The sequence below is a fragment of the Micropterus salmoides genome, unplaced genomic scaffold, assembly GCF_014851395.1.
Source record: "Micropterus salmoides isolate LMB-PRFRI ecotype aquatic unplaced genomic scaffold, ASM1485139v1 Ms_hic_scaffold_7, whole genome shotgun sequence".
NCBI lineage: Eukaryota > Metazoa > Chordata > Actinopteri > Centrarchiformes > Centrarchidae > Micropterus > Micropterus salmoides.
In genome coordinates this window covers 23,377,562-23,390,175 of record NW_024044459.1, presented here as the reverse complement: position 1 = coordinate 23,390,175, position 12,614 = coordinate 23,377,562, and the positions used below count along the sequence as shown (strand labels likewise).

The window sequence follows — 12,614 nt, the reverse complement described above, 5'->3', positions numbered from 1 at the left end:
ACTAGGTTACTTACTTTGTCTCCATTAGCCAAAGTGTAAATAGTTATTAGTTTGCCTGCACTGACCTGTGACTTCACATTTACACACACCCAAACACACACACATTATTGGCACACACAGTATTGGCTTGGGTGATTTGTGACCTCTTTCCCTCCTTTGCTGCCATCTCACTCGTATTGATTTCTTCTCGTCTTTTCCTTTGCCTCTCTCCTCCTTTCTCTTCCTCCTAATGTTTCTCACCCCACCCCCACCCCCACCCCCCTTCTGGCATGACTCCCATTCTCCTCTACCTTCTTTCATTTTGCTCTCTCACCTTTTTCCTCCTTCTCCCATGCCCCATCTCTTTTGCTCTCTTTCTATCTGGCTCTCCCTCTCTGAGATTGTTTGATTTTAATTATTAACAACCATCAAGATTTATAAAGGAGGTCAATTAACTTCTTTGGCAGTGCCTCTTGATATGCAAAACAGCTGTGTGTTTGTGTCTTTATCGATTTTATAAGTACATACAACTGTGTTTATTGGCTAATTGTGTGTCTGTGCTGCGTCCATGCATGTCACAGATAATGTTTTATGTTGTGTTAAGTTGTGTGTGTGTGTGTATCTGGAAATGCAGATGTGTTTCTGTATGCTTATCTTCATGTTTGTGTGTGTATTTGTTTAAAGTAGACTTTCTGTTGTGTCCTGGACTGTTCTGGTTCACTTCCTCTTTAGAACAACTGGAGGACACAAATGTGTATGTTAAATTACATTCACATGTATACACACACACACACACACACACACATACGCGCACATAGGGGAGTTACAGACATGGACCAGGAAGGGACTGTGATGTTCAATCAGTCAATGTCAGAGTGGTAGCCATGAGTTTACACATACACACACACATGTAAAAACACACACAGTCTACTGTATGCGAGTGTTCAGTTGGTCACAGATCGGTGACTTTGCTCTGTTGATGTCCTGGATGATTTCCCTCTGTTGGTGAAGAACCAGTCAACCCTTTTTCTTCCCCTTTCTCATAATGTCTCTCATCCTGTCATTTTACTCTTTCAATTTAATTTCCCCCTTTTTTACTCTCTTTTCTTATAATATTAACTTAATCATTCAGAGAGGGCTTTCAGGTAATGTAACATGCCATGTCCTCAGATCTTGAGCACTGGCTGCGAAATAGATTTTTAAGTGAATGACTCTGCTGTCGAACTGGGTTATTTTGATTTGGCATATTTATGACAGAAAATACTGTTACATTTGATCAATATTATGCTTGCATTCTGTAAGCTATTTTACATAATAGCTTACATGTCATGTATGTTGTCTCAATAGTGAATAGGTGCTATAGATATTCCCTGGTTTGGTATTTTGTAAGTGTAATAATTTAAAACATCAGTCCAAAATCTCCCACAGGTGTTCAGCTGTAATTAGATCAGGGGGCCGGTTTCATGAAGATAGACTTTGACTATAGCTCAGATCTACTTCAGGTAGATTTCTAAATTCATTGCACAAAACTGTCTAGTTCTAGACAATCTTAAGTAGGAGTAATTTGCCATGAATTTCAGGGTAAATAAGAATTTATTTTCTGAAAACAAACATGGCTGACTGAGCAACTGCGTTAAAGCTCCCTTCACTCCAGCCGAAAATGTTTGCAAACTGCTACAAAGACATTTTACTGGGGAAGTTCAATTGTAAAAGTACAAAACCATTCCAGAAGCCTAAAACCTCAGCTCAGAGCAGACCCGGAGCAGAGCTGAGATGCTTTGGCCCTTTAATGTGGCAGGGCTCAGTATGTCTGCTAACTATTTTCTAGTCTGTTTTCCTTGGGTAAATGAAGGACTACCGATGTCCTCACTGGAGAGACTGCAATCTCTAAAAACTAATTCCCTTTTCATTACTTGCTCCACAATATTATTATCAAATTATGAAGCTCATTTTTTTGTCATGTGGTCACATTGGTCAGCAGGTGTCACTTATTTTTACCATGGAAACCTATTGAATAGGGTGGGTAACTTTTGTATGCTCAAAGTCAGTCAGTCTTCATTTTTGTGAAACTGTTTTTGATTTTAATTAGACTAATCTAAGAGCAAAATTAAAACTGGTTTAACACAACAGACCGGTCTCTGGTGATTATGAAGGCCAAAGCATATGATTCACATCGTTTTAATACTTCATTCATCCCTGAATGGAAGCATCTACATTCATTACATTTCTTGACTCATTTATTCATCATTTTCCTTAAATTTGCCACCCATCTGTAGATATTTACAATAACATCAATAAGCCTTTGAGCTGCATGTAATTATTAATTTGTTAGCTTTTTCTCAAAAATCTACTTAATAATACTTTTAACTTTATACAAATATTAAAAACTGGCTTACAAACACGCAAACTTTTTTTTTTCTGATCAGTGTCTCTACATGAAATATATTTGGCCATTAGCTTGATTTTAACCACCTGCACTGGCATCAAGTCTGCTTTGGCGTTCGTCATATGACATTAGTTTTAAAGGTAGTGTTTATGGTATGGTAGCAGAAGTAACCGTAGAAGGTTTATGGTGAAGCGACAAAGCCTGAATTAATCCCTGTAGGGAAATTGTGTTTTCACTTGCAGCTCCTCCACAGGGAGGTCATGGTGCCGGTTCACTTACTGGTCGGCACTTAGTGAGCTGCTCACAAACACTTCAGCTGGGCAGATGTTTTTGCGAAAACTGAGACACATGTCTATGATATATCTTACTTGTTTACAAATAGGAGAGCCAATATTATAAATGGCTCTGAAACCGAAAATGTACAAGAAATGGAACATTATGCACTTCACAGATGTATTGCGCTATGTGTGTTATTGTGTCCACCTGCTGGATACATCTATTCTAACCCTTATGTCTTTTGCCATACTCTATTTCTCTGTGGCACAGATGAAATAATAATAGCCAGTGTTGACTTTTTCTGTATCTGTGTCTTTTCCTTAAAGGCCTGGTCTGTTTGACCTGTCACTGATCACATTTAAACACTACAAAGCTTTTGAGTGCGTTCTTATTCTCCATGTTCCCTTGTCTATCTTTCATTTACTAAACCATATAGCTTCAAAACACCCGTCTCAGTTTTCATGTCTGTCCCTGACTTGCTAGCTTTCTTCCATATGTATTTCTCTCTTTTCCTTTGCATCTCAGGTTCATTTGATTCAAAGACATCAAGATTTTTGTCTATGCCATTACTGTTTTTGTCTGTTTTCTTCATTCATGTATTTCTGTCAATGCACAGTGGGGGTTACTGAGAAATAAAGGCAAGATACATGAAAAAGAGACCAATAGACTGCGTGGGTAGTTGCAAGAGACATATCTCGGCTTCTAATTGATGACATGGCCACCAGTATTTTGTTCCCTTTGCTGTGTCTGTCTGTCAAAGTTGTACAATAACATGTATTACACATCTTCATTCTTAAAACCAAATTATGAATACTTTCAATCCATATGGTTGAGATTCAAATTAGTTTTCACATTATCCTGTGAAGTGTTTCTAGTTAAGAACAAATCCAGTTAATTATAACAAACTCAATCATTTTGTTGATTTTTGTTTGCCCTATGTTACACTGGTGTAAATTTTTTTTTTGTCTTTTAGAAATCTTTTTGTTTTAGAATCTGGGTCTCACTTATGCAGTTTTAGCCATCAGTTTTTATTGGATATGTTTAATAAGTAGGTTAACTGTTAACTGACATTCGTGGATGTGACAACTCAACTGACAGTGGAGTTATGGCAAGCAACATTTGGTGTTTTCAGGTGTAACCTAAGTCATCAATTATCTTACATTATTTGAATGTGAAAATAAGTTATTATACAGACAGGTCCGTTGTAAATATGCATTTTTCATTCTCGTTTAAATTTGCTTTAAAAAAGAAACCTACACGTTGTCTGAACCATCCTCTTCATCACATTTTGTAAGTGGTACAGTATTTGTGGGCCTGTATAGTATTAGTATGTCTCTATACTGTAACCTGTCTAAATCTTTATTTTTGTGTGCATGTTTACTCCCTGTTCCCATTTGTCAAATAAAAAAGTCCAGACCTGACAAAGCACTTTCACCCGCTCTTATACTTTTACTCCCCAGCTGACAAGTAAACTTTGTTATAAGAATTGACACTCTAGGACTAAGAAAAATATTTGGGGGTTGTGTGCAGTTTTGTGATTGATAGAAATGTTTGTGACAGTATCCACTTGCCTTGATACTTTGTCTTCCATTTTTCATCTTCTTCTTTCCCCTCACCTCCCCAGCTGACAGCAGCGGTTTTGTTCTGTCATGCTACAGAGACCCAAAATTTGATGCTTGTCTTCCCATAACAGAATGACGTGAATGCTCTAAGCACTATATCTAAAAAAAATAAGACACTGAGTGATCTGGGACTTTTTAAGCCTCGGGTAATTCAGTCGCTTTCTGCCCAGCAACACCAGCTTTGAAAGCATTGCATTAGCAAACAATGGAAACAACTGGGGCTTTACCAGTTTCAACAGTACAACTCCAGATCCAGTGACATCTGTCTTTCTCCTCTCTGTCTGTTCCCACTTTTATTTATTTAATTTATCTCTGCACTGACATGACACTGAAGGAAAACAAGGAAATCTGTTTTCATGGAGGATGTAGATGGGTGTAAATGCGTGTGATCTGTTGCAGACTTGGTGGTGTCAACAATTTGGCATACTTATTTTTCTGTTGTGAAATATCACACTTAGTTTTAGTTCCCAGCTGACATGAAAACATACAGATGACACTGTAGGATGAAACATTACATGTAAATATATGACATCCCTTCTAGCATCAAATTAATTGTTTTCATGTAAACACAGTGGAATCCATTAAAAGTTGTGAATACAAGGAACAAAAACACAATGTATATCTTCACAAAGGCATATGAGTTTATGCCAATATGTAATTTTAATTAACCTGTTAAAATTTAGCTCAGTTTTACACTAAGCTATGTCTATTGATCAGTCGAGATAATGCACTGATTAGCTTTATCAGGTAATTAACATGAAATCAGGTAGCAAGAGGAGAAAGAAATGAATACGTAAAGTGACTGTGACTACCAGACACATGGGTGGATAAAAGCAGTTATGAATACATAGATACATAATTGACAAATGATTGAGGACCAAGGAGGCGAGGTTATTTGGAAAGAATGAGTGAAATATTTACGATTCCTTTTGATCAATATTGAGTATTGAAGGGAGATCTTTCCTGATTCCAATTTAAAGCTAAACTATCTTTAGTAATAGTAGGGCTGTGCAATTAATCGGAATTTAATCACAATTTTGATTTTGGCTTCCAACTTCCAAGTTAATTGAATTTAAACGATTATGGTAACATGCTGTTTCGCAATGACACTCGTTTTGTCTTGTCTTATAAATCCAGTGCACCCTTTCCTTTACACCGGCGCCCCCGACCCTCCCTAAAAACCCCAACTCACTTTCAGCCAGCCTGTAGCATGTTTATATCAGCTCGAGCCGTGATGACGGGGAGATAATTGCTACAACTTGCAAGTCACCATTACTAGCGTACCAGCTAGCGGACTTTTCCTCTACTCATAGCTTAACAATTTATATAGTATTTATGCTTATAACCCCGTGTAAAGCCTTGCTTTACCTGGTCAGTGCTTGTAAAATATTCATCTCGTCCCTGTCTGTATTACCGTATACATACTTTTCTCACCGTTGGTTTAAGTAACTGTATCTCCCGACGGAACACCACTGTTGATTTTAGCGTTGTACATTAACGAGGCGTCGTCAAATCGAATACTTCACCTGTCACCTGTCACCTGTCACCTGTCACCTGCTCTGCTCCACTCCATGTACGCTCCATGTATGCACGCGTGCAGTCCGCCTAGCGGTTTCCCTCTGTGGAGCTCCAAAGAGCTTAGGTTTGTTTGGCCATGGATGTTCCCATATGGTAACTTGGCTTGAGTCAGTTGTCTATTTCAGAAGGCGTCCCACTTGGCTGGGTGTGCTGGAGCCACATTGGCCTTCAAAGTTCTTTCTAACCTTTGTTGTGTTAAAACAAGGAGCCAAATCTCTTGCAGAAAGGGTCCTTCATTCAGATTCAGGCTGGGCTCTGGACAGAGGGCCCACAGGCCGCCATCAGACTTGACTCGAATCCCTGGTGTCACTTCTGGCTTTATAGTCTTCTGTCCTATCTTTCCTAAAAAATAAAAAACTAAAATAAAGTTTGTTACCTATTTTATTCTCTCGTGTTTGAAATCGTGGCTTCATCAGTTGCTGAAAGATAGTAACCACAAATTTATCACAAAATTATCCACTTTGCAATAAGTAGCCTAAGTAGTTAATCCAGGTTTAACGGTCATAAATGCAATCATGTAATCACGCAGCCCAGACCAATTTACATCTTCTTTCTGGATTGGTGGATATGTCGAACAAGTTATGGTTATTTAAGTTCCTGCATCAGCACATCGGAAAAAAAAAACTTTGTATTCTTTCTGTAACATTAATTACACATGGTATATCAGTTAATGTACACTCCAAGTTGTTTTATTTTGTTCCTTGTTCCCTGTTTGGGTTATTGGTGAAGTCCTGATATCCCACTGAGGATGGATTAGTGAGGGTCATAAATTGTGCCCACTATCACTAAACGTTTATGGGCATCCTCTGGGAGTCCTGGCAGGGTTATCAGACCTGTAGGGTCAGGTTATCATTAAAAAGTTCCATGGTCACTTAAGTTTTCAAGATGTCATCTCTTGAGTCCTGGCATGGTTTGTTTATGTTTGAGTCAGAGGCTATATGCAGGCTGTTTAGGAAGGGCGTGTGGAAAATGGAAGTTGTTCGCCATCATCATATTCCCTACACCTGATTTGCTTTTGATTTTCATTTTTTTTTGGTCAGGGCATTGGGACTAATGACGCAGTGAGAGAACAAGTTCAGCTGTGAGAGTTTTCTCTTACTATGCAAATGTGTCTACAGCTGCTTCAACTATTTTGGAAACAGGGATGCCTTGCCAAGAGAGAATGGTCGATTTCATCTCTCTGCACTGCCTTCACAATGACATTTAGACATATTACAACCCATTAGAAACCATTGTGTAGACATGGCCAATCAGGTTTCTGTTGCTGAATAAAATAGCTGTATTAACCATTTTGTTCTGATTTCCTGATTCCTGATTTACAAAACCCGATGTCCCGTTTAGATAACGTTTAAGAAGATCAAGTTACTGATTGCTGATCAGGTTTCTAAAGCTGACAGTTAAGGAATTAAGTGCATGTTGACTCCTCTTTTCCTCGCCATTTTTGCCTTCCATCCACACTAAGCCAGCAGGGTCAAATTCAACCTCACTGAGAAATTGAACACGTTTCATCATTACAATCATTGATTTCCCCTGCTGTGAAACCAACTCAGCTTTCCCTGATGGTCTCTGTTTCGCTTTATATACTGTATGTCTTGTTCTTGTTTTGTTTTCCTGCTTTCTGTCTGTTTTCTCATATCCCTGTAACTGTCTCTGCACTATTTTGTTCTATAACTGATATCTCCCTCTTTCATTACGTGCAATACTTACTACAGTATCCTCCAGCTTTCTCTTTAAAGTATACTTACTTCATTCACCTTGACTAAATGTGAATCACCTCACCAACTAAGAACAGTTTCAGAGCAACTAAACTGTTTTATGGTCATGGATGGGATGAACTATAAATTGTATTACTTGCTTGCATAACTGTAGTTTATAAATGAGAGAATGTAGTTGAAATTGTGGCACAGGTGACTTTTTACACATGACTGACTCACTGTACACATCACTTGACACTGTTTGGGTCCAGAGTTTGCATCCAGAGCTAAGCACAATATTCATAAGTCTAAATATTTTACTTTAGTAAATGGTATTTGGAATATTTTACTGGTAAATTAATGCTGAATATAAACCAATCAACATTTATTTTGATTAGAATTAGACTAATAATACATTCATCAGATTCAGAATCAGAAGAATCAGAATAAGAAGGAGCTTTATTGCCAAGTAGTGTTTTACACATACGAGGAATTTGCTGTGGTGATAAGGTGCTACACGTAGACAAACATACAGTCAACATAAATAAATGTAGAAATATATAAATATGGAATGGAAGAACAACGTTACAGATATATACATGAGCATTATTCTGGGTCTGTGCTGTGCAGAAGTAACGCAACGGAAGAGAATATTGTGTACATATAAATATATAAACTGACAACATAAAAATATACAACAACAAAGATCAACAATCAACAACGAATATGTGCGACGTCCCAGGTCTGAGGCCGACACGAGATGAAACGGTATTTACATGTGCAGAGACATTTGTATCATTTGCAAGGGGGGAGTGTCAGTAGGGGACCCGGGCCTTGTTAATGAGGCTAGTCGCAGATGGGAAGAAACTGTTATTGTGGCGAGAATTTTTAGTCCTGATGGACCGCAGCCTCCTGCCAGAGGGGAGAGTCTGAAACAGTTTGTGTCCGGGGTGGGAGGGGTCAGCTGCAATCTTTCCTGCTCGCCTCAGAGTCCTCAAGGCGTACAGGTCCAGAAGAGAAGGAAGATTGCAGCCAATCACCTTCTCTGCAGAGCAAATGATACGCTGCAGCCTGCCCTTGTCCCTGGCAGTGGCAGCAGCGTACCAGATGGTGATGGAGGAGGTGAGGATAGACTCAATGATGGCGGTGTAGAAGTGCACCATCATTGTCTTTGGCAGGCTGAACTTCTTCAGCTGTCGCAGGAAGTACATCCTCTGCTGGGCCTTTTTGATGATAGAGGTGATGTTCAGTTACCACTTGAGGTCCTGGGAGATGGTACCCAGGAAGCAGAAGGAGTCCACAGTGGTGACTGGGGAGTCACACAGGATGATGGGGGAGGCTGGGGCTGAGCTCCACAACCATCTCACCGGTCTTCAGAGCATTGAGCTCCAGACTGTTCTGGCTGCACCAGGTCACCAGATGGTCGGTCTCCCACCTGTATGCGGACTCATCCCCACCTGAGATGAGCCCAATGAGGGTGGTGTCATCCGCAAACTTCAGGAACTTGACAGACTGGTGACTGGAGGTGCAGTTGTTGGTGTACAGGGAATAGCATACATAGAATAGAATACATAGCCCATATATATATATATATATATAAAACGCGGACTTAGCCACCATGATGCCACCAATTGGTTTGTGGACTGTTTTGAATCCTCAAGTTTGGCATTTTGGCAGTCATCATTTTGTTTTTTGGAACCAGAACTGACCATATTTCAGAATCAGAATCAGAATCAGTTTTATTGCCAGGTATGTGTACACATATGAGGAATTTGATTCAGGATTGTACATTGCTCACGATGTACTTACTTATACAATAATAAAATAATAATATAATAAAATAAAATCAGACACAAACTACAGAGTAGACAACACTAATATACACACTATGAACAAAACAATATTTGGATGATAGGAAGAAGCTGGGGCTAGATATGCATTGCTATGCCATTATCCTGATTGACAGGTCACCGTGGTAGCGACATTTTAATCACAATGTAGCCACGTGAAGAGTGAGAAGTAGTGCCATTTTCTTAAAGACTTCTCTAGAATTGGATATATATTTTGTAACCTGCGGAATCTCCCCCTGCTGGCCATCAGAAACAGTGCTTTTCAGACCCGGAGGCGATATCCACAAATTTTATGCAGTCTATGAATATGTCTCTGGAAACTTCAAGCTTTCTGTATTGGAGCTTTTTAGTTAGCTGCACTTTCATTGGAACCACTTCCAAACAAGCCCAGTTCAAGATTAAAGATTAAATAACTGCAATGTTGAGTCCAAGGGCAAGGTGTAAAACTTGAGGTAGCTTAGACTATATTTACTAAGGTGCGCCGTGTAAGTGCAACATAAAGCTACTAAAACAGTCCTCTGCCGGGAGAAAGCATCCTCTTATGCAATGCAAGTCAGCTGCAAATCTTCAGTCAGAAAACCTGAGGTAAAGCCACTGTCCCTCATGCTGCAGTATTATTCTCTAGCCAATAAATAGTGCAGACTTATATTTGTAGTTTTGAGTGTTTTCTGGAATGTGCTGGGGTTTTTTTCTTTCCTATGTTCATATTTCATATTTTCTGATTTGTCATATATTTTTGACAAAAGTGTTCATTTGATTCTGAGTGTAAATGTATTCTGTTTTCTACAAATTTTTAGCTTTGCTGCATACATGTCTCCATTAATACTTGAATTGTTCCTATATATTTTCATATATATAATATATATATATATATAATTTTGACCTTCAGCTTAATAAGCCATGTACACAGTGATGCAAAAGCATTAAATGTGCATGTTTTTCCTTTTACTTTGTCTTAAGCACAAGCTTGCTCCCAACCTCTTACTGTGTCCCCAACCCCCATGGACCTGTCCATGTACCATCCCATATGCTTTTTTTTTTGCATTTGTTTGAGTCCATTTGCCATAACTAGCTGTCTGGCTCATTTGAACCATTCACTTGAATTGGCTTACTTTCCTCATTATTTCAGTAGTAGCGTGCTCACTGGTCTCTCCCTCCTACCCATCTCTTTTGTCCTTTTTGTTCTCACGCTGTTGTTTTTGCTGATTGCAACTGCCTGCCTACTAGTTGTCTCAGCTTTAGTCCTGGGTTGCTTGCTGGTTATAATTGCCACTTTGGCCATTGTTTTCTTAGCCTGTACCCCTCTTGCTGTGTCCCTTGCTCTTTCATTTTAAGCTCTGAAGCCATAATGATCTCCCTTGTTTGCTAGTTTGCTCAAGTGCTGGTATTCACAGTGGTTTTTATACCGTCTTTGCTCTTTGCCATTATAGCTTTCTCGTCCTCACTAGCTATTATCCCTTGTTGTGCCAGCAGTACCTTCCACAAGCTTTTTACTTTCTGCCTTACTTTCCTCTTTGCCCTTTGTGCCATTAATACTATTTGAATTGCCATATCTTCTTAGCCCCCCCTTTACTTTCCATCTCTTCCATCTTCAAGTCCCTTCTTTGCACTCTTTTTAAACTCAAAATCCATGTCTCCCAATCTCCCAGCTAGCTTCCACAAAAGCTTTTCTTACCTTTCTTACTCTTTGCCCTCATGGGTTTCTCTTTAAATCTTTTGCCTGCCATTAATGGCCTTTCTTCCGCCACAATCCTGTTCACTGGATTTTGCTTTTTGCCTTCCTGTCTGTCCCCTTTGCCTTTTTTTGCTGGCATGCTTACTAAAACTGTCTTTCAATTCCTCTAGTGGCAAGAACTTACTGCAAGTCTTCATAAGTAATAGGCCCAAGTCAGATTTGTGGAGCCCCATAGAGATCGTTGCTTGGGTCTTCGTAACACTGCTGAACCTGAAATAAACTGCCAAAATCTTTTCTCATAGCATTTTGCCGGTCTACTCCCCAGTCCACACATACTTACTTACCTAAAACCCATTTTTATCTCCTCTTCCTTTTCCTTTCCGTTTCACATTTCATTGCCCTCTCCCACCTCTTACTCTGTCATCCTCTCTCTTCCTCTCACTGTGACTCTGTCATGTTGCTCTCCATTACTCATACCAGCCTACCATTTCTCTCTCTCTTCTTTCTTCCTAGCCAGTGAGCTTAACTTTTTTTTCATCCGTACCACCTCCTACTTTGTTTTTCTTCATTATTCCTTTCTTTTGTCATGCATTTCAACAATCTTCTTAAGGTCTTTTCCCCCTGCTCGTGCACCTGTGTTCTACAAGTCCCTTACTGATTTCTCCCACATTTTCATCCTGAATTTATCCCTCACTCCTAATTTCCTATTTTTCTCTACATTCCTCCTCTATCATTGCTTCCTTGCAGTACTATCAGTGGGGTGCAGCTATTTAAACCTCACACTTATTCTTCACATGGAACAGCTTTCAAAACACCAGAGAAAATAGGGAATTGGAGAGCAGAGTGAGATAAGTGGTAGAAGCGCAAAGGAATAATCTCACAAAGTTTACATTAAATCCGTACTGAATCTACTCAGTAAAATGACCTGGGCTTGTAAAGAGCCGCAGATATGTATGATTATCCCCTGCTTCTATTTACTTGCTAAGATATATACTGTGCACCGCTTTGGCTTTTTCTTCTTAAGCTAACATGAAAGCCATATCACCAGAGTAGAAGCTTCAATAGACTTTTGCTTTTACTTTTTCTTGAGTATCAGTGGCTCACTGAGAAACTAGAACTCGTAACTCATTTAAATTTTGCAGTAGTCTTCTTTTGAATCTAAGCTTCAACTGATGTTGCAAATGATTCAGCAGTGCTTTTGCTTTCTTCTGCAGGTCTGGTGGTAAGAGAAGCCAGTATAGAAATTACCCGACAGCAGGTTGAGGAGCTGTTTGGTCCTGAAGATTACTGGTGTCAGTGCGTGGCCTGGAGCTCCGCTGGAACAACCAAAAGCCGCAAGGCACACGTCCGCATCGCATGTGAGTACATGACCGTAAGCATGCATGTGAAGTGTAATGATTAGAAGATACTGTTTACACTATACTATGTAAGAGACTGGGTGAGTTCATGGTTCATATACTCTCACAGAAATACAATCACTCATGAACAGTTGAATGATTTGAATGTGAACCAGCAGCAGTAGAAGATGCTGTTAGGAGAGCAAACAATGAAGGA

General features: G+C 39.4%; 1 protein-coding gene across 2 annotated transcripts in view; it reads left to right on the top strand.

Annotated features, from left to right (window-relative positions):
* The window catches only part of si:ch73-72b7.1 (netrin receptor UNC5C), a 206,995-nt gene that overhangs the window by 107,545 nt on the left and 86,836 nt on the right, over positions 1-12,614 (top strand). For both annotated transcript variants that reach the window (XM_038702904.1, XM_038702903.1), the window contains exon 3: positions 12,275-12,418. In XM_038702904.1, coding sequence (XP_038558832.1) covers positions 12,275-12,418 — 144 coding nt within the window. The remainder of the gene's footprint in view (positions 1-12,274; positions 12,419-12,614) is intronic.